Source organism: Botryllus schlosseri, chromosome 7 (assembly GCF_051294905.1).
Source record: "Botryllus schlosseri isolate E-star chromosome 7, Bs_hap1, whole genome shotgun sequence".
Lineage (NCBI taxonomy): Eukaryota > Metazoa > Chordata > Ascidiacea > Stolidobranchia > Styelidae > Botryllus > Botryllus schlosseri.
The window spans coordinates 519,124-539,050 of NC_137242.1; the positions used below are offsets into that span (position 1 = coordinate 519,124).

The 19,927-nt window shown below is 39.5% G+C and overlaps 2 protein-coding genes and 1 long non-coding RNA gene across 3 annotated transcripts in view; all 3 read right to left on the bottom strand.

The window, feature by feature from the left end:
• Positions 1-204: 204 nt before the first annotated feature.
• On the bottom strand, positions 205-7,178 carry LOC145442673 (solute carrier family 66 member 2-like). The gene is made up of 5 exons (XM_080320654.1): positions 7,020-7,178; positions 5,058-5,258; positions 4,136-4,269; positions 2,652-2,868; positions 205-1,382 (listed from the first exon to the last, which is right to left on the bottom strand). Exons 1-5 carry the CDS (start codon positions 7,031-7,033, stop codon positions 1,199-1,201), a joined length of 750 nt encoding a protein of 249 aa, XP_080176780.1. The 5' UTR covers positions 7,034-7,178; the 3' UTR covers positions 205-1,198.
• A 3,433-nt stretch (positions 7,179-10,611) lies between these two features.
• Positions 10,612-19,927, bottom strand: part of LOC145443113 (uncharacterized) — a 197,055-nt gene continuing 187,739 nt past the window's right edge. The window contains exon 2 of the long non-coding RNA XR_013916290.1: positions 10,612-10,826. This is a non-coding gene — a long non-coding RNA (uncharacterized LOC145443113). The remainder of the gene's footprint in view (positions 10,827-19,927) is intronic.
• On the bottom strand, positions 12,329-17,035 carry LOC145443102 (U6 snRNA-associated Sm-like protein LSm4). The gene is made up of 2 exons (XM_080321106.1): positions 14,511-17,035; positions 12,329-12,774 (listed from the first exon to the last, which is right to left on the bottom strand). The coding sequence occupies exons 1-2, from the start codon at positions 14,631-14,633 to the stop codon at positions 12,514-12,516; spliced, it is 384 nt and encodes a 127-aa protein (XP_080177232.1). The 5' UTR covers positions 14,634-17,035; the 3' UTR covers positions 12,329-12,513.

Genomic DNA, 19,927 nt, shown 5'->3' on the forward strand with positions numbered 1-19,927 from the left:
TCGACGCCAAAGCTCAACTGGAGGCCTCAGACTCACCGCACGGGATAATCCTGGTTAGTAACGCCGTGTTTTCCCCGCCTCTAAAAACAACTCGACTCAAGAACTACTCCGAGCGCACTCGAGATAAAATACGATTGTTTCGTTCCAGAGCGGACAAAAGAATCGAATCTTATCCCCGCACTCGCTAGGTTACCAAATCAAAACTTTTATCATCTCACAAAAGTAGTTTATACAGAAAAGAGATTACGATCAAACAACGATCAAAACAACTTGGTCGCCGTGGCGACCGCCGGAAAACTAGACATGTGTTTCTTTATAGCGGGCTAGAATGCATAGTGGAAAATATTGAAAATAAACAAAAAGCACATTCGCTAAGAAACTTAGTAGTGATTGATTGTCATGACAACCGACGGAGGTTTGATAAAAATGATCTCGGGGAAAGAAGGATTTCATCGGGAAAACCAAAAAAAACTTGCGCCACATAATAGACAAAGCAAAGAAAAACGGGGAGATAACAAAATAGATTCATGGTGACGTCAATACACATCAGTAAATGCAACGACACGTCATAGTAGGTCAGAGATGAGTGGTTTTGATATTGTTAAGTTAAAATCGAATGATGACTGAAATTCCATCAACAGTTGCACGAAAATTGAAAAACATCCGATATTTTATATCCAAATCAAGCTTCAAAATGATCGTAAATACAGATACGTTCCAAACCTCAAATCGATTTTTTCCAAGCCCAAATCCACGCTTATAAGGGTTGTTCAGAAATAATTTTCTTCAAAATTTACCGGCTGTTCGATAAAATTGCGAGGTTGACTAAAAAACCGCTGCACACTAAATTTGGCCAAATTCCAATGTGTTGAAGCTAAGCCAAGTTAGCAAATTCCGCTGGTTGGAATTGAGCCAAATGTGTTATGCATCATATTAGTAGACAACTTAACAATTTCATGGGTTGCCAGTAACATTGCTTCTACAGCTTGAAAATGAAATAAATTTGGTGTGCAGTGTTTTTTTTATCCACTCTAACAATTTCATCTTGTAGTCAGTAAAATTCCAGGAAAAAAACGTTATTTTTGAACAACCCTAATGCTCATCTCTGTAATAACGCAATACAATATAGAGTAAAAAATTTTTGCTGCAGTACCAAATATGGAACTAATTCGACTAAATTTCATGATCTAGCACGACATCACAAGGCCGCTTTCTTGAGAGTCTGCGGAAACCTGGCGTAGAACCACACCTGTCCGAGTATCGAGAGGTCGACGCCCACCTGCATGAGGCCGCAAATCCAAAACTGGACCGGGGCCTTGTTTGCTATGAAGTACCCGGTCTTGAATAAGTCGCCGCTGGTCCACATCAGCACCATCGGAATGCTGACAAGAAATGGATCAGTTTTCAGAACAAACAAATCATACTACAACACGCCAGGGGTCATACTAGTCAGGGTAAGTTTCTACTCGATTAGAAGTAGTAATACCAGAAACTGTAATGACTTGAGTCTTGACACGATTTGACTCAAGTCATTTTCTTCATTACTTGAAAATGACTTGACTCGAGTCAATTTGTGTATTGACTCGACTTGTACTCTACACATTTTAAATGACTTTTTCAATTCTCGTGTATTCAGACCGATACTTGAAGTATCGGCGCACAAGCCCTATTTTATCTGTATGAATAAACATGTTAAGGGTAAGAAAATGAGGATATTATGAATGCGAGGCCTTCGATATCACTCAAGAGTTTTACAGAAGTGAGTAGAACCCGTCCTGATCTCAATAATGAACAGTGAACACTCTTATGACTTGGACCCGACCCGTTTCTCCCTGACTTGAACTCGGGCTTGACTCGGTGGTGAATTGAAAAGGACTCGACTTGACTCGAGTCAAAACTATAAAAGTCAAATTGACTTGTGACTCGGAACCTTGTGACTTGGTTACAAACCTGCCCAAGACATGACAAATCTACTTCGAATTTACAAACTACAGAGTGTAAAAGGCAAGAAGTTTTGCCTAAAAAGACAACTGCAAGACCGGTTGTCACACCAAATCCATAAATCACAAGCAACTAAAGGTGGTCAAAGTAGTCAGCAATGCTACTCAAGTAGAAGTATTATCATAAATTTCTACTTATTTACATTACAAGTACAAGTAGCGATTTCTGAGAAATAGCTAAACTACTAGAAGCGGAAGTAGAAAATGAAAGGTCTGTAAATTACTCGAGTAGTTTCAAAAGTGTAAAATTGGTCGAGGGGTAACATGCTTTTAGGTGTATTTTTTTTGTGGTGTTGTAATAGAGAGTTCATGGTCTAGTTTGTGGTGCACGACAATAGCGTGACTGTTATAAAAAACTGTTTGAAAATAGCCCACAGCCTATTTGAAGACTACGGAGACTTCTATACAAATCAAATTAGAATTCCTTAATACAGAGTGCTAATTCACGTGGTTCTCATGACCATTTCACTCGTAAAAGAATATCCCAAAATTGCTTTCTACTTCGCTAAGTCCAAAGTGTCGCGAGTAATTTTGTCTAAACTTCAGTAGAAGTAGAAGTAGTCTAAAATCCCAACCACTGGAGAAATCAGTGCAAGTACGCAAATTACTCATAAAAATAGAAGTACACATCCACACACAGGAGACACTCACCTCATTCCCACAGTCGACTTATTTTGAAAATTGCGATAAAACTGAGGCGCCCCCAGCATGGCTTCCGTGAATACGGCCAAAAATCCGATCGACTCCACAAACACGACAGAGTCAATCAGCAGATACGTGACGTAGCTCCCGACCACCGTAAAGAGTAGGTACGCTTGCAAGTAGTCCGAGAATCGGTTCCATTTCCAAAAAGATCGAATATCAAAGTCTGTAATATATTATAGAATTGCTATTTGGTTGAGAATTAATTTGAATTCTCTTACCGATAGAGTACCTGAGTGAGTCGACACTGAACCGAGTATGAGGCTTGGAGTCGAATATCACATATTATCACATCACCACAGTGGAACCATTTATGGGAGTATGGGACCACAATATAATGCCAGTTCTACATCATGTTACAGCTTATTATGTGTTTTCACCATACCTCATTTCATTGTGCTTTGTGGGTTGATCACGACATTGTAGATATGTCATTTTCAACGCGTGTAGCTATGTGCTTTATCAGACTTGAATACAAACTAATTTGGATCTTCAAAATGCGCAACTAGAACTAGAACTATTCTATTCATTTTACAAAATCTGCAACTAGAACTAGATCTAGGACGACTTATTGATCGGCTGGCACCGGCAGGATTTTCCGGATAATTTTGCTTCACTTTTCAGAACTGTAAAACACGACCTCAATGGGATGCGAAACCAACAAGTAATTTATCAACGCCTAACCAATACGCCACAAAGCTAGAGGAGAGCAGGGCAACCGTGAACTAGTGAATAGCAGATAGCACATAGCTTACTTATTCGCACTAGGTATACGTTGCGGACTAAATAAGAAAGTAGCCATAACTTTTTTACAAGGTTATCTTGTCTTCTCGATTATATACGGGCTCGGTTGCCCTACTCTCGTCTAGCTTCGTGGCAGCACTGATAATGTGAATTACTGGATTGCAAATGAGCTAAGAAATATTGGAGATACAATCGGCATTTTAAAAAGGACATAGTTTCGATTTTGAAATGGGAGACCCCCAAAATCCACCCTCTCGCTACGCCGCTGTAGGCAGTGATGACTCTGAGCTAGCAATGGCTGCAAGAATATCACACAACAGAAAACCATCATCACGATTCACGTTAAATGACGGCACATGATTTCTAATGTTTTATAAATGCGCAACAAGAACTAGAACTACTCAAAAAAGCAGTACTTGGTTAATAGAACATTGACAAGATTGATAGTTTGTACAAGTCTGTGTATTACATGTTTCGTATGCCGCGATACGACCGATCGAGGTTTACAGTATCCACAGGGGAAAATCGCATCGAAACTATAATTCTCGTTGATGAATTAACTCTTAGTGGCAAGCAGTCTCTTCTTTCACTACTCGTAAAAATAATCTCTCATTACTCGACTCAGACCATTAGAATTAATACTCGCTTCAGATTCGAGTACTCGAAACATTGCACCCAGCCTCACTAACCGATGAACGCTCTACGCCTGGTGCTGACTTCGTGTAGACTTTGGACGTTGACGCAAAGTCGCAGCATTGTCAGCATCGTTACGATCATAATGGCACTTTGGGCAAGAAGAGGGTATTCAAAATGGCGTCCGAACCTGAAAATGGGAGGTTAAGAAGATAACAAAGTCGCAAGCAGAGTTGGACAACAGGGAAGTTTTCATCTTTTCTAAAATGAACTAGAATTAGAACGATAGCTACACAGTACGTCACAGTATTTCCAAAAGTAGTTAACACAGTTTTTTTTCCCAATTAGATTGGAATTAGAATGATAGCTTAACAGTTTTCTCCAAATTAGAAGAGAATTATAATGATAGATAGTTTTTTTCCAAGTTACATTAAAATTAGAATGATAGCTACACATTTTTCTCCAAATTTGATTAGAATTAAATTGATAGATGTTTTTTTTTTTCAAATTAGATTACAATTAGAACGATAGTGACACAGGTTTCTCCAAATTAGATTAGAATTAGAATGATATATAGCTACAGTTTTTTTTTCAAGTTAGGTTGAAAGAATAGCTGGTTTTTTTTAGATTAGATTACAATTAGAATGATAGCTACACATTTTTTAAAAATTATACTGAATTTGCAAAAAGTTGGAAATTAAATTTGATTCCGAATAGGAACAAATACAAAAAAAATTAAGTTCCGCTCATATAAAATCAGAGTTGAAAGACGTAAAGCATGAGAATAGCAACTGCCTCTGTACACTAAGTATGGGTCGTTTCAGAATATAGGCCTACAGTTCACGAAAACCAGAGTTTAGGTTAAAATGAAAATGAGGCCTATTCACAATTAGATTACCAGCACATATGCACTAATTAATCTAACCAGACAACTAGAATTATCTAGTGTCCTAGTCTGAGCTGCAAAACATAGCCTACCAGAAAAATATCCTTAATGAGTTTGCAATCAGAAGCACAAGACAAACGTATGTGGAGAAGCCTTCCGCATTTTCTGTTCTCTTGATGTCTCGATATTGCGGAACGTAAGGCACGATGCCTCCGAATATCATCGCTCCGGACGCAGTCCATTTGATGATGTTTGTTATAAAAACTTTTACAGCAGCCATGTTGATAGCGGAGCTAAATTGAGAGGGTAACAATAGCGGTGGTGATACGTAGTCAAGAAGCTTCAATGAATCAACAGGATCAAGCTCGATATAAAATCGAGAAGAATAGGTGGACATTTAGTAACCGCATACCGTACCTGACTGCCTATGGGTCATACGAAAAGTGGTAGGCAGCGACTATAATGTGAACATTCAAAACTGGCATAATTTGGATAACTTCAAGTCAAACATTCTTGCATGGAGCATTTAATGGAAAATGAGTTCTGGGGTGAAATACAGAAATTTAATTTGACTATACCAATCAATGTACGTAGGCCTACATACAAACAATGAATAATGAATTCGAGTAACCTCGGCACAACTTGACAAGACGCCAGAGACCGGATAAGTTACTCCATTTGTAGAGTTTTGCGTTTTTACGGTGCCAATGTTTTCTTCGGGATTTTAGTTGTTACGGTAATTAAGGTAAGTGAGATTATAGCAGTGGATGAATTTCGGCCAACCTCTGAAGTTCAGGCCTCAGTTTTTGTGAAAAATGTAATTTACTACGACATTAGGAGATATTGTTGCATTGCCCCTTGAAAGACTCATGTCAAATCTTACTTGACCGAATAACCTCTGATGGGTATCGTAAAGCAAAGATGGTTTGGAAATTAACCAAGCTTTGACACGAGACGTGGTGGCAAATAGTAACCTGGACTCTTCTGATGACATGGTGAAGTGATATTCATTTTCGGATATCAAACGATATTCATTCTGATTGTCAATTCCTATGCTTTATGTGTAGGTCAACTCATGAGCACAAATAATTATACCATTATATCTAAATTGTATAGTTGCCGATACATGTAAGAAGTCGCAGATTATGTAATTTTCAAAGTGCTTCATACAGTCTGCACTCTGCTGTGGTGGACGTTAAGTAAGACGAACCAATACTGCCCGATATGGGAATATACCAGGGTTGTAATGACTCGAGTCATGATTTTCTGATGACTCGACTTGACTCGAGTCATTTTCTCAAAATACGGAAATGACTCGACTCGAGTCAATCTGTGTATTGACTCGACTTGGACTCGAGTCATTGCGCATGACTCAAACCAAGTCATATGACTCAATACTCAGACGGCCAAGACCGACATTTTATTGTAATTTCGAGGAATAGTAAAGTAACATCCCTATTGTGATTCGTCTATTGGTACTGGTACTCGAAAATGCGACCAGAAACAGTTAGAAGTCAGGAAAATCAGTATATTATAAATGCGAGCCATTCGATATCATCAAACGGAGTTAGAAAAGTGGGTTTAACGAGACTTTAACTGGAAACTGAGCAGTCAACACAATGACTTGGACTCGGACTCGAGTCATAACACCATGACTCGGACTCGAGCCTCTGCTGGATGACTTGGACTCGGACTTGACTCGGTGGTGAATTGAAAATGACTCGACTTGACTCGAGTCAAAACTATAGAAGTGAGATTGACTTGTGACTCGGAGCCTTGTGACTTGGTTACAACCCTGGAATATACCTTATCAAGTCCTATGTTATTAGTTTGATAGAGAAAACAATTCATGCAAATTACTGGCGGCATCAGTGCTCTGCAATCTTCACTATACCATAGCAATATTCAACATAGCTATTTCAATACTTAACAAATTTGCGATGGTTAATTGGTTAGCGCGATATACAAACAAAACAATATACTGGGCTAACCCAAGTGCAAGACATGATTATTGATTAAATAAACAAGTAGCATATCACAATACAGATGCACACCTGTACAAGTCCATTGCTACTTGCAAATATCAGGCTTCTTCTCACGTCTTCATTTTCGGAAACAAATTTCTGCAAAGTTTTGTATCCTTGGTTTCAAGACTTCGATTGCTTCCAAAAAGCAAGTACTGGACTTTCGAACGTCACGCAATACTATCCGGAGCCGGTCGCGAGCATCTCGAGAGAGAGAGAGTCTTTTATTTTCATCCAACCAAAACCTGATCCTCTTATTACTCAAATCATTATTTTATCATTATTGTCAGACAATGAAATTAGACAATGATCTGTGCAGACGACTTCTTTCATCATTCCCATACTTCAATGGTATTGGTCAATTACTTATCAGGAGCTCACTCGTAAAACACTGCGTTGTTACCGGAGACGAACGCGGCTCCGAATTTGGCGATTGTTGAGTTTGTGGATAGTTTTATGGATTCAAAAACAACACAAGATTGATATATAGTCAAAACATAGGAAGGTAGCGAAACGACTTGATGTAGTCGTCGAAATCAGACACCCACACATCCCTGGACGTGACGATGTAAAGAAGACGCATGCACAAAATGCACAATGCACATGCGCAATTGCATACTGAATGAAAATTAATAGAAGATTACATAAAATGAAGTACAAATTGTAATCAATCAATGTTTGTAACAGTAGTAACATTCAATTATCGTTTCAGTATAGAAGCCATTCTATCGTGGAAGAACTCCAGACACTATTGAAGTATCTTCAGTTGTTTTCAGAGTGACTTCAGCGGTTTTCATACTCCTCCATCTCTTTGACCTCGCGGCACCCTCTCATAGGGAAAACAGTTCGCGGCACCCTATAGCACTTCGAATACTCTGAGTGGCGAGTGGCGTGTAATGGTACGTTACATTGCTGCAACAAAAATGGATCGTGATATGTTGACCAGTTACCACCACCCAGTGTTGGGATGACTCGAGTCATGACTTGACTCGAGTCAGACTCGAGTCACCTTTTTCGCATGACTTGACTTGACTCGAGTCACTTTGCAAGAATGACTTGACTTGACTTGACTCGACGCTTCAGAAATGCAGATTGACTCGTGACTCGAAGCAAAATTTACGAGTCAATTTCAAGTCATCAAGTAATCGATGTCGACTAAATCTCCGTATCTTGTATAAGTTCACTCAATGATTGTGCCTTATACCGAGCCTTTATTGTTACATCACTAATGAATTGATCGTTAACGCAGTGATCGGAGCTTATAGCTTACGTTGTCGTAAACTTGCTCACCTCAACCAACCCTCTTGTGTGCTTTAAATCGAACGAATATCGTCTATACGTTTGTAATTGTATATCATGAATATATATGGGGGCAGGATACTATCATTTTTTAAACTTTCTGATGCTTCATATATTAGCCTATATTTTGGCCGATAATTATAGATCGGAGTGGGCAGAGCGGCTTCACGTGCCAGCCGCATATCAAAAATCGTTGCCTTAAGAGTCACCACCCAAAAATTGATATATAGGGGAGATGTGGTACCGATGGATCACTGGGACCGAAAATACTTTGAAAATTCTCTATGATAATTCCATGATTGCACTCCGTGAACTTGTCTACAATTGCATGCTGGCAAAATCTTTCTTCACGTACAAAAAAATTCGGCGTGCGCGAGCAATGGGGTCTCTCACAGATGATTTTTGTTTTAGAGGGTGTAAACTAAATTTAGATCGACATATACATTTTTCTTTGTAACCTTCAACACGAACAAACCAGCAATCATTTTTATTGTGACGTGTAGGGCTTGTATCAGGCTATATAATAGAACCTATTATTTTTTTCAGTACTTTCCTTGAGTGGACTTTTTTTCGATTTATGTATAAAATTCGTAGGGTGGGGACCGATGATACAATAGCCAAATCAAGCAAAATAATCAAGCATAATAATCACGAAACAAATGAAACATGCCTACGTATAGAAAATCTTTATGTAATAATTGCATATGATGTTTTATCGCTGTAACGAGGTATTTGGAAGTCACACTGTCGATTTTCATGCAATATGTATGTACCCTCAAATTTATAAGTCCGAGCCTAAATCGAAACGTGATTTTATGACAACATTTGAGGTAATATTTATTCTATTTTTTGACAGTTGCGACCAAACATTCTTCTTTGGCTTGCTGTAGCTTAGATTATAATACTGAGAAAGAAAAGTAGTCACATTTGAGTTTTTTAGGGCATATGTGTCATAGGTCCCCGGGTCGTGTGTCATTGGACCCACCGGGTGGGGACCGATGACACGTTCAAGCAACAAATTTTGAACGTCCATTAATATTTTTTGAGAAGACGGATATTCATGTATATGTGCGCGATAGGTAGACCTTGTATCAAAGTGCTAAGCCAGCAAAAGATCTGCTGTTTTCGGCTGAACATTTCAGGGTCAGCAATCATTTTCCGAATTTTGATCCATCGGTACCACATCTCCCCTACTAATTTATTCCGTCACAAGGAAATCTAGGGTATCGAATAAAGTTTATTATTGATTGGTATAATACGATGCGTCTCCGCCTTTGCTGCAAGGTTTTGAAATCGGGCTGATAAGACGTCAAACAGTGCGGAGCTCGGTAATCATAATAGTTCGTAAATATGTCTTTGTTGGGTAACTCGTGGCAATTAAGGTTTTGGTATTTGGTTTCGTGATGACGTTTCAATTCTAGCTTTGTGATTATTGGGCGAATCTTGACGGAAAAGGCACAGTGGCTTACGTTCATTATCACCGAATGCGCATTGCACACTCATTAAAGAGCCGCAATCAAAGGCTCAACGAGCAGCATACGGCTCGCGAGTCGCAGTTTCCCACCCCTGTCATAGACTGAGGCTACACCGCTATACTTGCGTAGTTTGACAGTTCTACGTATGCATGAGCAATAGAGCGCCTTCTTGCGTGTATAATCATAATCAACTCTTGATTCGTTCTTCGATTCAGAATAAATGGGGACTCCATCTGTATTTAAAACAGTTAGCATGATGCAATCACTTTGAATCATGTCTCGTACTTTGAAAATTCAACTTGACTTGAATAGTGACTTGACTCGTGACTTGAGTCGAGTCATCTCCGAAAATCGGGTGACTTGACTTGACTCGAGTCAAAATCTGCAATCTAGTGACTTGATCCCGACACTGCCACCACCACGATATCGGCCCCAGTTTGACTCTTGGTATTAGCAAGTTTCGTAGAGTGGGGGATTTATCTGACATTCTTCTCCCCTATCTGACCCGATCAAGAACCAATCCAAAGAAGAGAATAAAAAGAGCAAGGAAGCCTAAAAAGAAAGATGAGGTTCGAACACTGGCATTAGGCTGAGGGCGATGCCAGATTGGGAGACCGTAGTTGGTCGTTTCCACATCCTCGTATTTGTTCATTGCATCATATTGTATATTGTGTGACTTGAGCGGGTAAGAATAATAAAACCACTGCTTATGCCACACACATTTGGATTCTTGAATATTTGTTATACGTTGACCACTGTTGAGATTCTACGAGAAAGCATCGAAGAATATTTCATCTTTTTGTGGCATATACTTCAGTTAATCGGAGGTAGCTATACGCACTGCAAAATTCACATTGCACAATCTTCGAAAATATATTCTGTTACCGTGATACACGGTATATTTCACGCGCTTTTCATCGGATAATTTCACCCATAAAAAGAGTCTTAATTTTTTATCCAACCGATGTAAATAACAAGCACACAGCAATAATGGTGGTACAGAAAATAGGCTTGCACACTGCACAGTATTGGGTATTCGACAGTGTTGGGATCAAGTCACTACCTTTGAGTCACGAGTCATTTCGAGTCATTGCACATTTTGACTCGAGTCAAGTCAAGTCAAGTCAATCTATTTTCAAAGGTGACTCGAGTCAAGTCAAGTCACTCGATTTTTGGAAGTGACTCGAGTCAAGTCGAGTCAAGTCAAGTCAAGTCAAGTCACGAGTCAAGTCACATTTCAAGTCAAGTTGACTTTTCGACGTATGAGACATGATTACGTCATTGCAATTTGCTAGCTGTCTGAACTACAGATTGAGTGGTCATTGATTCCGAACCGATGAACGAATATAGAGTTAAATATAAACGCAAGAAGGCGCTGTATCGCCCACATATACGTAGAACTGTTGAACTGTGTAATTGCATAGCCTCAGTTTATAGTTACCAGTCAAAATAGAGAATAGAGACACAAATTGATGAGTTGCAATACATTATACCCATTTACAAAAAAAAAATGATACAATTCGAGCCTGCGCCAATGGTTGAGCTTGAGAATTATATAAACTATATTCGAATTCAATTTTTAAAAAAACAGTAGGTTTGGTTAAGGTAACAACAGAGAACCGAAATAAACATTTGGCTATGTTATTACTTTACTACTAGAGTTACGACAACGTAAGCTGTAAGCTTCCATTACTTCGTTTGCAGTCAATTTATATGTGAGAGAACAATCGAGTTTCAGTGAAACACATGATCATTGAATGATTGGTCGCTCTCACGGGTTACACCAGCGTTTCGCGAACAATCCGAACATATGCAGGATACAGTGATTTTTATCGATATCGATTACTTGAAATTGACTCGTGAATCTTGCTCCGAGTCACGAGTCAATCCACATTTCTGATACGCCGAGTCAAGTCAAGTCATTTTAGCAATGTGACTCGAGTCAAGTCAAGTCATGCAAAAAATGTGACTCGAGTCATCCCAACACTGGTATTCGATAAAATGATCGATACGACCTTGGAGGTCAACTAGTCCTATCACACAGAGTGATGCAAGCTGAACTTGAAACACTTTCTACCTTTCAAAATTCAAATGGTAAAAAGTAGATAGTTTTGCCTAAATAGTGTTCAAGTATAGAGGTCATCTAAAATTATAACTATCTTAATCAAGGCAGTACCAATTCTACAAGTCAATTCTATTAAAGCGTGAGAGTTAATCTTCTGTCGCTACTTATAAAAAAGACGTGAAAGCCGAACATCCATGAAAATTTCAATGTGCACAACCGATATTCAAATATTTATTCGTAAATCACTCAAATTCCAGACACACTGAAGCTTTCCGAACTGTAAAAAAGTATTTTTTTCCCAAAACTAATCAAGCATAAGTAGTCTATAAAATAACAACTCGAGTAAGTAACAGTACAAGTATGCAAAACCACTCGATTACTCTGATCAAGTAGAAGTACTTCGTTAGTGAGCTCGATCATAGTGATGCGAACAGTCAGTGTATATGAAAACCCTGAGAGTCCGCCTTCTGTTGCAACTCAAATGCCTGAACAGCCTGAAATGGGTTGACAAACTTTATTGCAAACGATGTCAAATTAAATGTGCCTGATTCTCAGGCCTACGTCACGTATTTGTTCGGAAATTCGCAAATGCACACAAACATTCCGACTCATTTCCAAGCAAAGGATCACAGCATTCATTCAAATGCGATATTTTCACTTTCATTATTTTTCGCATTTGCTTGAATCATTCCTGAGTCCTGCCCCGGCCTCTTTTACCGGGTTGACCCCTTCCTTGACCGGACTGTCCGCGACCTCGGCCACCAAAAGGCCCCGATCGACCTCCTCTCGGACCCCTGCCCCGACCGCGGCCCTTGGAAAGGTTTTCTTCCTTGACCATGTCGATGATTTCGTCTGGAATGCGAAGGTATTTGATGGTGCTTCCTCTGATGTAACACTCTGGCATCTTCCAGAAATGGTCGCCGTCGCGAGATGTGCAAATCACCTCCTGGAAAACCAATTAAAATTATTGATTTATTTAAAGATTTCAATTTAAAAAATCTATAGTTCAGTTAGGTCTAAATCAGGGGTCGCCAACTCAAAACGGGTCGCGGGCCACTTTTCAAATTTCGTAGCGGCCGCGGGCCGCATGAATTCAATATCGATATAGAGTAGGCAACCACGTTTTAAAACTTTATGTCAGTACAACGCTGTGCTACCTAACACAGTCGATGAGCATAGTGATCACAAAAGAAGTAACATTTCATTAAAGTAATAAAAATATATCATCATCAGAATATCACCGTCATCAATTTCATTTTATTTTGAGCTCTGAGCTGTGCACGATACCTTGAAACGCTTTTTGGGGCTAGCGATATACGCTACTAGATGAAAGACCATCTTCACGTAAAGCTTGATCTTGTGAAGAAGCCCTAAGCCAGTGGTTCTGAAACCTTTTTAGACATGTCCCGCTTTATGATACTGAAAATTGTCGTCCCCCCTTATTGTCACATCACAAAATACATCCATAGAGCTAGCAATCCGAACGGATAGTTTAATGGTATGGATGGTTATGAATGTTGATGACATAATTCTATAATATGAATTTTGGACTACACACAGAGAATAACTATCACTATGAACTCGAGGCAAAAAATTTTTCAGTTGACTGCAGCTCCGCGCCCCCTTGATAAGCCTTCACGCCCCCACAAGGCGACACGCCCCACAGTTTCAGAACCACTGCCCTAAGTCGTTTTCTAAGCGTCTCGGTCTTGGCAGTATTTCGGCCATTGCAGGTCAATTTAAACAAAATGTTTTCTTAGCTTTCTTCCGAAATCTCAAATCAAGTCGCGGGCCGCAAAATATGACCTCGTGGGCCGCATGCGGCCCGCGTGTTGGTGACCCCTGGTCTAAATCCTGGGTTGTAACGACTCGAGTCCTAATTTTACGATGACTTGACTCGAGTCATTTTCTTAAATATATTCTCCTATTTCAAACTCGAAATCCCGTCCTATGGAAATATCGATTCTGTCTGATATTTCCAATAAAATAAAAATTAATGTGTTGCCTAGGAGAATGAAATCTATGTCAGAACGGTTCTTAACATTTAATGACGTGGGAACCCTTATGCCAGAGGTGGGCAGTTATTTTTCTGACAATGAGAAGCAGGAAATACGTTGGCTGGCTAAGTGAAGAGTTTGCACTATATTCTGCGGTGTATTAATTTTGAAGGTCGTTAGTTCTAGTTCTAGTTGCCGGTTTTGAAAAGTGAGCAGTTCTAGTTCTAGTTGCGGATTTTGAAAAGTTAGTAGTTCTAGTTCTAGTTGCGGTTTTTGAAAATTCAGTAGTTGGTACAAGTCTGACCAAGTCATGGCTAGAGAGAAATCGGGCCAGAAACTTATCTCTTATCTGATTGAATAAATCTGTTAACGGTAGAGGTGGCCAAAGTACTCATAGTTGGTACTCAAGTAGAAGTACTGACGTGTATACACACTCTAGTACAAGTAGAAGCAGCAATTTCAAAGTAAGAAAAAAGTAAGTATTCTAGATCAAAAAACTAACAACTGTAAGGTAACTAAATTCATAACGACTTAAGGAAGTACTGCAATCAGTCAAAATCTACTTGAGTACTTCAAAAAAGTAGAAGCAGTCTAATACAATTTATAAAATCTGAAAGCTTTCTAGTTGCCTATATTGCCCAAGTCAGCAATGCTCATTTCTGCTCTGCAGTAGCAATGCACTTACTCTCAAATTCACATTCATCCAATTATCGCAGTTGACAAGATGTCCGTTGTAAGTCTCGCCATTTTTCAGTTCGACCAACATCGGATGATTGACAGCCGTCTTCAGAAGCGATAAAGGCAACATAATGCGTTAGTTCTGTAAAATAAATTGCACGCGTCATCACACGATATTTCAATAAGCGTCAAAACAAAATTGCTATGAAACCAAATTCTCAATAAAATTGACTGTTTATTCAGTCATTCGGTTTATAAATATTTTTTGACGATTCAAAACACCATCACAACGGTACAATGAAAAGATAGCAATGCAAAGTTAAGTCATAGTCTTTTAATCAGAACAGCTGCGTCTATTTTGTCAATGTCGGCAGCTATCTGGAAATACCCAAGTACAATAATGGAATATTTTCTGCAAAATTCATGAGATAGTTGCGGACATTGACAAAATAGATACACCCCTCAAACACCCAGATTATCCTAGAAAATGTAAACAAAAGGCATGTACACTGAATTAAAAATATGATGACATAACAAGGACAAGCAGTGAAATAATGGCTCAACAATGTTGCTACGACTTTATTTTTCAATAAAAATTATTTTTCTCAATAGAATTGATGTCAAATACAAATTCCTTTCAAATATATGGAAACATGAACTGATTCCAGACAATTATCAAGAACATGACATGTAAAATTGTAAATAGGCTTAGCATTACTTGTCGTTTACACATTGATCAACAATTTAACAATGTTTCAGAATACCTAAATCATAAGGTTTCCCACCGTGAATACTATTTTTTACAAATTCAAATTTTTGACACTAATAACATCGCTTCTACCAATGGGTCAGGATTGAGCCAAATTCGATGTGGCCCATTTTATCATGCGACCTGACAATTTCATGGGGTGCCCCGGTGAAATTTGAATAAGAAGTATAGTATTGTATTGCTGTAGTTCATCATACTTGATAGAGCAATGCGTTTCTATAGTTCATGCTAAACATACGGTGCTTGTTCAAGAATGTAATTAGCAAAAAAAGTTAGCTCATTTAGAGCTCGATCATCACAGTGGCTTGTAACAACTCGAGTAAGCCATCACTGTGCAGTAGAGATGTACGGTTCTTGGATTTTTGGTATGCCGATCCTGTTTCGGTCTCTAATGTTGAAATACAGATACAAAATAATCCTGGCCAAGGCTCGGTACTATCAGCTCTGTGAGCAGTGAGTATCAACTACCCTTTTCATTAATATTTTTCTTAATTATGCCTAGGCAATGCATTGAAGTTTGCAATTAAGGTTTCTTTAAAAGTGCGATGCATCCAAACTTGTACAAACACACTAAACACACTAATGCTTTTTGAGTAGGACTAGTTGCGTATTTTGAAAATAATTTAGTTGCAAAACAACTAAAACATGTGTTGTTTTTTTAGCGTGAATCGTGATGCTGGTATTTTGTTGTGCGATGTTTATGCAGCCATTGCTAACTCAGAGTCATCACTACTAACAGCGAAGTGGCCAGGTGATGAGTTTTGGGAGTCGAAACCCTTGCCATTCCAAACCTGATGCCGATTCCATCTGTAATATTTCTTGGCTCATCTGCAATTCAGTAAGTAGATTTAGTTCTAGTTGCGCATTTTGAAAATCCAGTAGTTCGTACAAGTCATAGCAGAAACAAGCACAGCCCAAGTTCATACAAAATACCGAAGTAAATAAACAGAAAGTCACTTTCATGCTCCAGAAATTTACAATCCGGATCTAATCCTGTTTCAGAAAAGCTTTCCGGATCCGAGTCCTGTTTGAATCCAAAATCCTGTTCATCTCCACTGTGTGGCTTCAACAGTTAAGGTAAGCAATGTCTATCCCTCGTCTGGCATGATGTAAAGGGGAATATTCTTGTGATGCTGTTCGTGCGAAAGTTGCTCCAAATCAGTGGAAAGCGACGTGGGTAATCCCAAATTTTTCGATCTCCTCAATAAATCCTCTTTTGACACATGCCCATCTAAACACGAGATATGTCTGTGTATTGTTTCCAAGCAAGCTTGCTTTAAAGATAAAACTGGGTTTGTAACTTCGACTTTTGTGACTGTACCGGCGCGAACTGGTTCCGGGAAAAATATCCTCTGCTGCCACGGCAATGCGATAAGGGGCCTGCGCGTGTCCGCTTCGTAAAACACCCAGGCATGTCCCACAAACGTGTGGATAATCACTCCTTTGTTGGGTCGAAGTCTGGACAGGTAACAGACATGGTCACCGGACATGTTTAACCATTCGATGGACATGTCGCGTTGTGTGCGATTGATAATCGCGGCAATCGTTCTTTCTCGTGATTTGTAAGACCGTAACCTTTCTATGCAATCCAAGTCTACCTCCATTGTAGTAGAATACAATGATTGTCTAGCTATACTATATTGATTCTGAATATGAGGAAAAGATTTTAGTTATTTGTCTTGTAAAACAAAGAGTTTTGATAGTGCAAGCAGTGCTGCAGATTGGGGGATGAATCTTAGCACTTTTAAAGCGTTGTGAAACCACGACTGTAGTTTCAATTTCGGCTAATTCAACTATTTGGCACTATTCAAACTGTTTGGCACTACAGTCGTGATTTTACTTCTGGCTAATTAAACTATTTAGGCAATTTTCAAGCTTTTTGAAACCACAATTCTAGTTTTAATTTAGGTTAATTCAACTATTTTGGCAGTTTTTACGCTGTTGGTACCACAATTGCGGTTTTAAATTTGGCTGATTCAACTATTCAACACCATTCAAACTGTATGGCACCATCATTTTAATTCAATTTTGGCTAATTCAATTATTAAACACTATTAAAACTGTTATAGGCAGTAAGCACCATGATTTAAATTAAATTTCGGCTAATTCAACTATATTCGGCACTAAGCTCCAAGCACCAAGCTCTTTGGCCTGTGTGGAATCGGTGTCATCTGTCATGTGCTCACACAATTCTTTATTTTTTATTATTTTCATCACATTACTTCAACTTGGGAGAATCATTGCTGCTCACCTGTTATATTATGCAAAACGTAGGCTACTGAGATTCCAGCAGGCAGTCTTCGGCACCACAATTGTAATTATAATTTCAGCTTATTCAACTATTTTGCCACTTTTCAAGGTGTTGAGCATCGCAATTGCAATTTGAATTGCAGCTAATTCAGTTATTTTGGTACTTTTAGCATTGTTCAACTATCGCTATCGCAATGAAAACTGGCTCTCGACCCATTTTAAGAAGAGTAGCAAGTGCTCATAGAAAAGTAAGTTACCATATTTCAGATTTTACTACCGTATTCAGACAACTAACTGAAATCACGTCAGACGCCAGTGAACCATTTACAGTCCCAATTATTGGTCGTGAACTCCTGCGATAACCTAACCGTTGACATCGCTGGCCAACCAATTTCCAACACTAAAAATGCCAAATACCTTGGTGTTTTACTGGATTCGGACATGTCCTGGAAGAGTCACATACAATCACTCAAACTACGACTATCGAAGGTATGTGGTCTATTTCGCCGCCTTAGCTACATTCTGCCAGTCAGCGTGCTGTTAATACTCTTCAACTCTCTATTCCTATCAAAGTTACAATACGGAATTCTTTGTTGGGGTGCTGCCTGCAAGAATACAATTGACCCACTGCAAAAACTTCAACATCGGATCATCCGTATCATTGCCAAAGCCCCACGGGGGCCTGGATGTGCAACTGATAAATCGCTTCTCAAAAGATTTGGTGTTCTAAACTTAGAAGATATCAGGAAGCTAGAAATTGCCAAGTTTATGTATCAGTTTCATTGCGGTCAATGTCCCTCAAATTTCAATGACTACTTCACCTCGGAGACAAAAGCGCACAAGTACAGCACACGCGCGTCAACGAAGAACAACTACCATATGATCAGGACTGAATACAAGAAAACGCATTGCTCTATCAAGTATGCCGGACCCCAATTGTGGAACAGCATCTCGCCGGCTATCCGACAGTCGTCGAGCATGTCCGCATTCAAGTCGAAATACAAGCAATTTCTTCTAAATCAATACTAGCCAGTCTTCAGGATTACCGGACCACGACCTAACATCGACCTCGCCCTCCGCCACATACCACCCAATGTTGTCGCTTGCGTCTTATATTCTCTGCATTACTTTTCATTCAGTGTGCATGCCTCTTATTTACTTCGCCTAGGCCAGTGGTTCTTATACTTTTTAGACCGCGACCCAAATCTGACTTTTAGTGGTACCTCGCGACCCAAGCAACACACACCAAAATGAATGCATTTGGGTGCCGACCAATTATATCAATAACGACGGGTTTGGCCACCCAGCGACGGTCAATTATCGCCACCGAACTTTTTGGCACCGCACTTTGCCCAGCCGTATGTTGGCCCAACGCCATATATTCATGTGTCCAAGCGTGGACGGGTTTTGGCCTCATAAACCGGCAACCGCTCGTTGTACAACTCTACACCAAAGCGTCCCAGGTCTCCGACGGTGTTTTCCAGAGAAACCCATGTTGAAAAAATCTTATCATGAATTCAAACCAATTTGTTTAATACAAAGGTCGGCACATTTTCATGATCAAGTCATGTTGTGGTGGCGACTTCTCCGCGTGTCTCGCTTATTGGCCGTGGTACCAAACTCAGTGACCTCTGATATGCTCAAACCAACTACAGTAAATCGTGCGAAAAGCGAACATATTTTGTTGTTACAATGACCTCAAATAATATTACATACATATTAAAGGACCGCTCTGGTACCGTCGCGACCCAAAATTATACCCTTCGCGACCTATGTTTGGGTCGCGACCCATACTTTAAGAACCACTGGCCTAGGCTAAGGTGGGTGTCTGATCTTAATGGCTACTCCAAGTTGTTTCGACACCCTCCTATCTTTTCATTGTATCGCAGTCTTGTGATGTTTTGAAACGATGAAAATATTAATAAACCTGACCGACTGACTGACTGAGTATAGCCTTGATATCCAATGTACGGTTCCGTAACAGTAATTTGACACCATTTTACAAAATATTTGGCACCAAGAACCTATCAGTAGTTGGCAACTCCGAGTGCAAGCGAAGTCGGCAGTAGCAAATTCAGACTAATGAAAATGATATCTGGTACATTCATAGATTCATACATAGCAGTTGAATCATTTTTCATCTTCAAATACATACGGTACCACTTTAGACCGTAGACTATCCGTTTGCTTCACGCGCGATAAGTAGCTTAAGCCTTGAATGAAGTCCAACAGATCAAGCCCACCAACCCTGTACAAATGAATACTCGTCTCTACCGGCATGGCCGCTACGCAGACTCAAGTTTTCATGGAAATAAGCGAGACAAATCCAAACCGCGGCATATTTATCTGCAAACCTACGTGACGAAAACCACCGAACCCGCAGACGCGGAAAAGGCGCGTTGATT

Coding starts and splice junctions, on each gene's coding strand:
- LOC145442673 (XM_080320654.1), bottom strand. Junction 4,270..5,057: donor TCATTAAGGATATTTTTCTG/GTAGGCTATGTT, acceptor TCCCATTTTCAG/GTTCGGACGCCATTTTGAAT. Junction 1,383..2,651: donor AAGTCGACTGTGGGAATGAG/GTGAGTGTCTCC, acceptor ATTTCTTGTCAG/CATTCCGATGGTGCTGATGT.
- LOC145443102 (XM_080321106.1), bottom strand. CDS start 14,633: ATGTTGCCTTTATCGCTTCTGAAGACGGCTGTCAATCATCCGATGTTG. Junction 12,775..14,510: donor GGATGAATGTGAATTTGAGA/GTAAGTGCATTG, acceptor TTGGTTTTCCAG/GAGGTGATTTGCACATCTCG.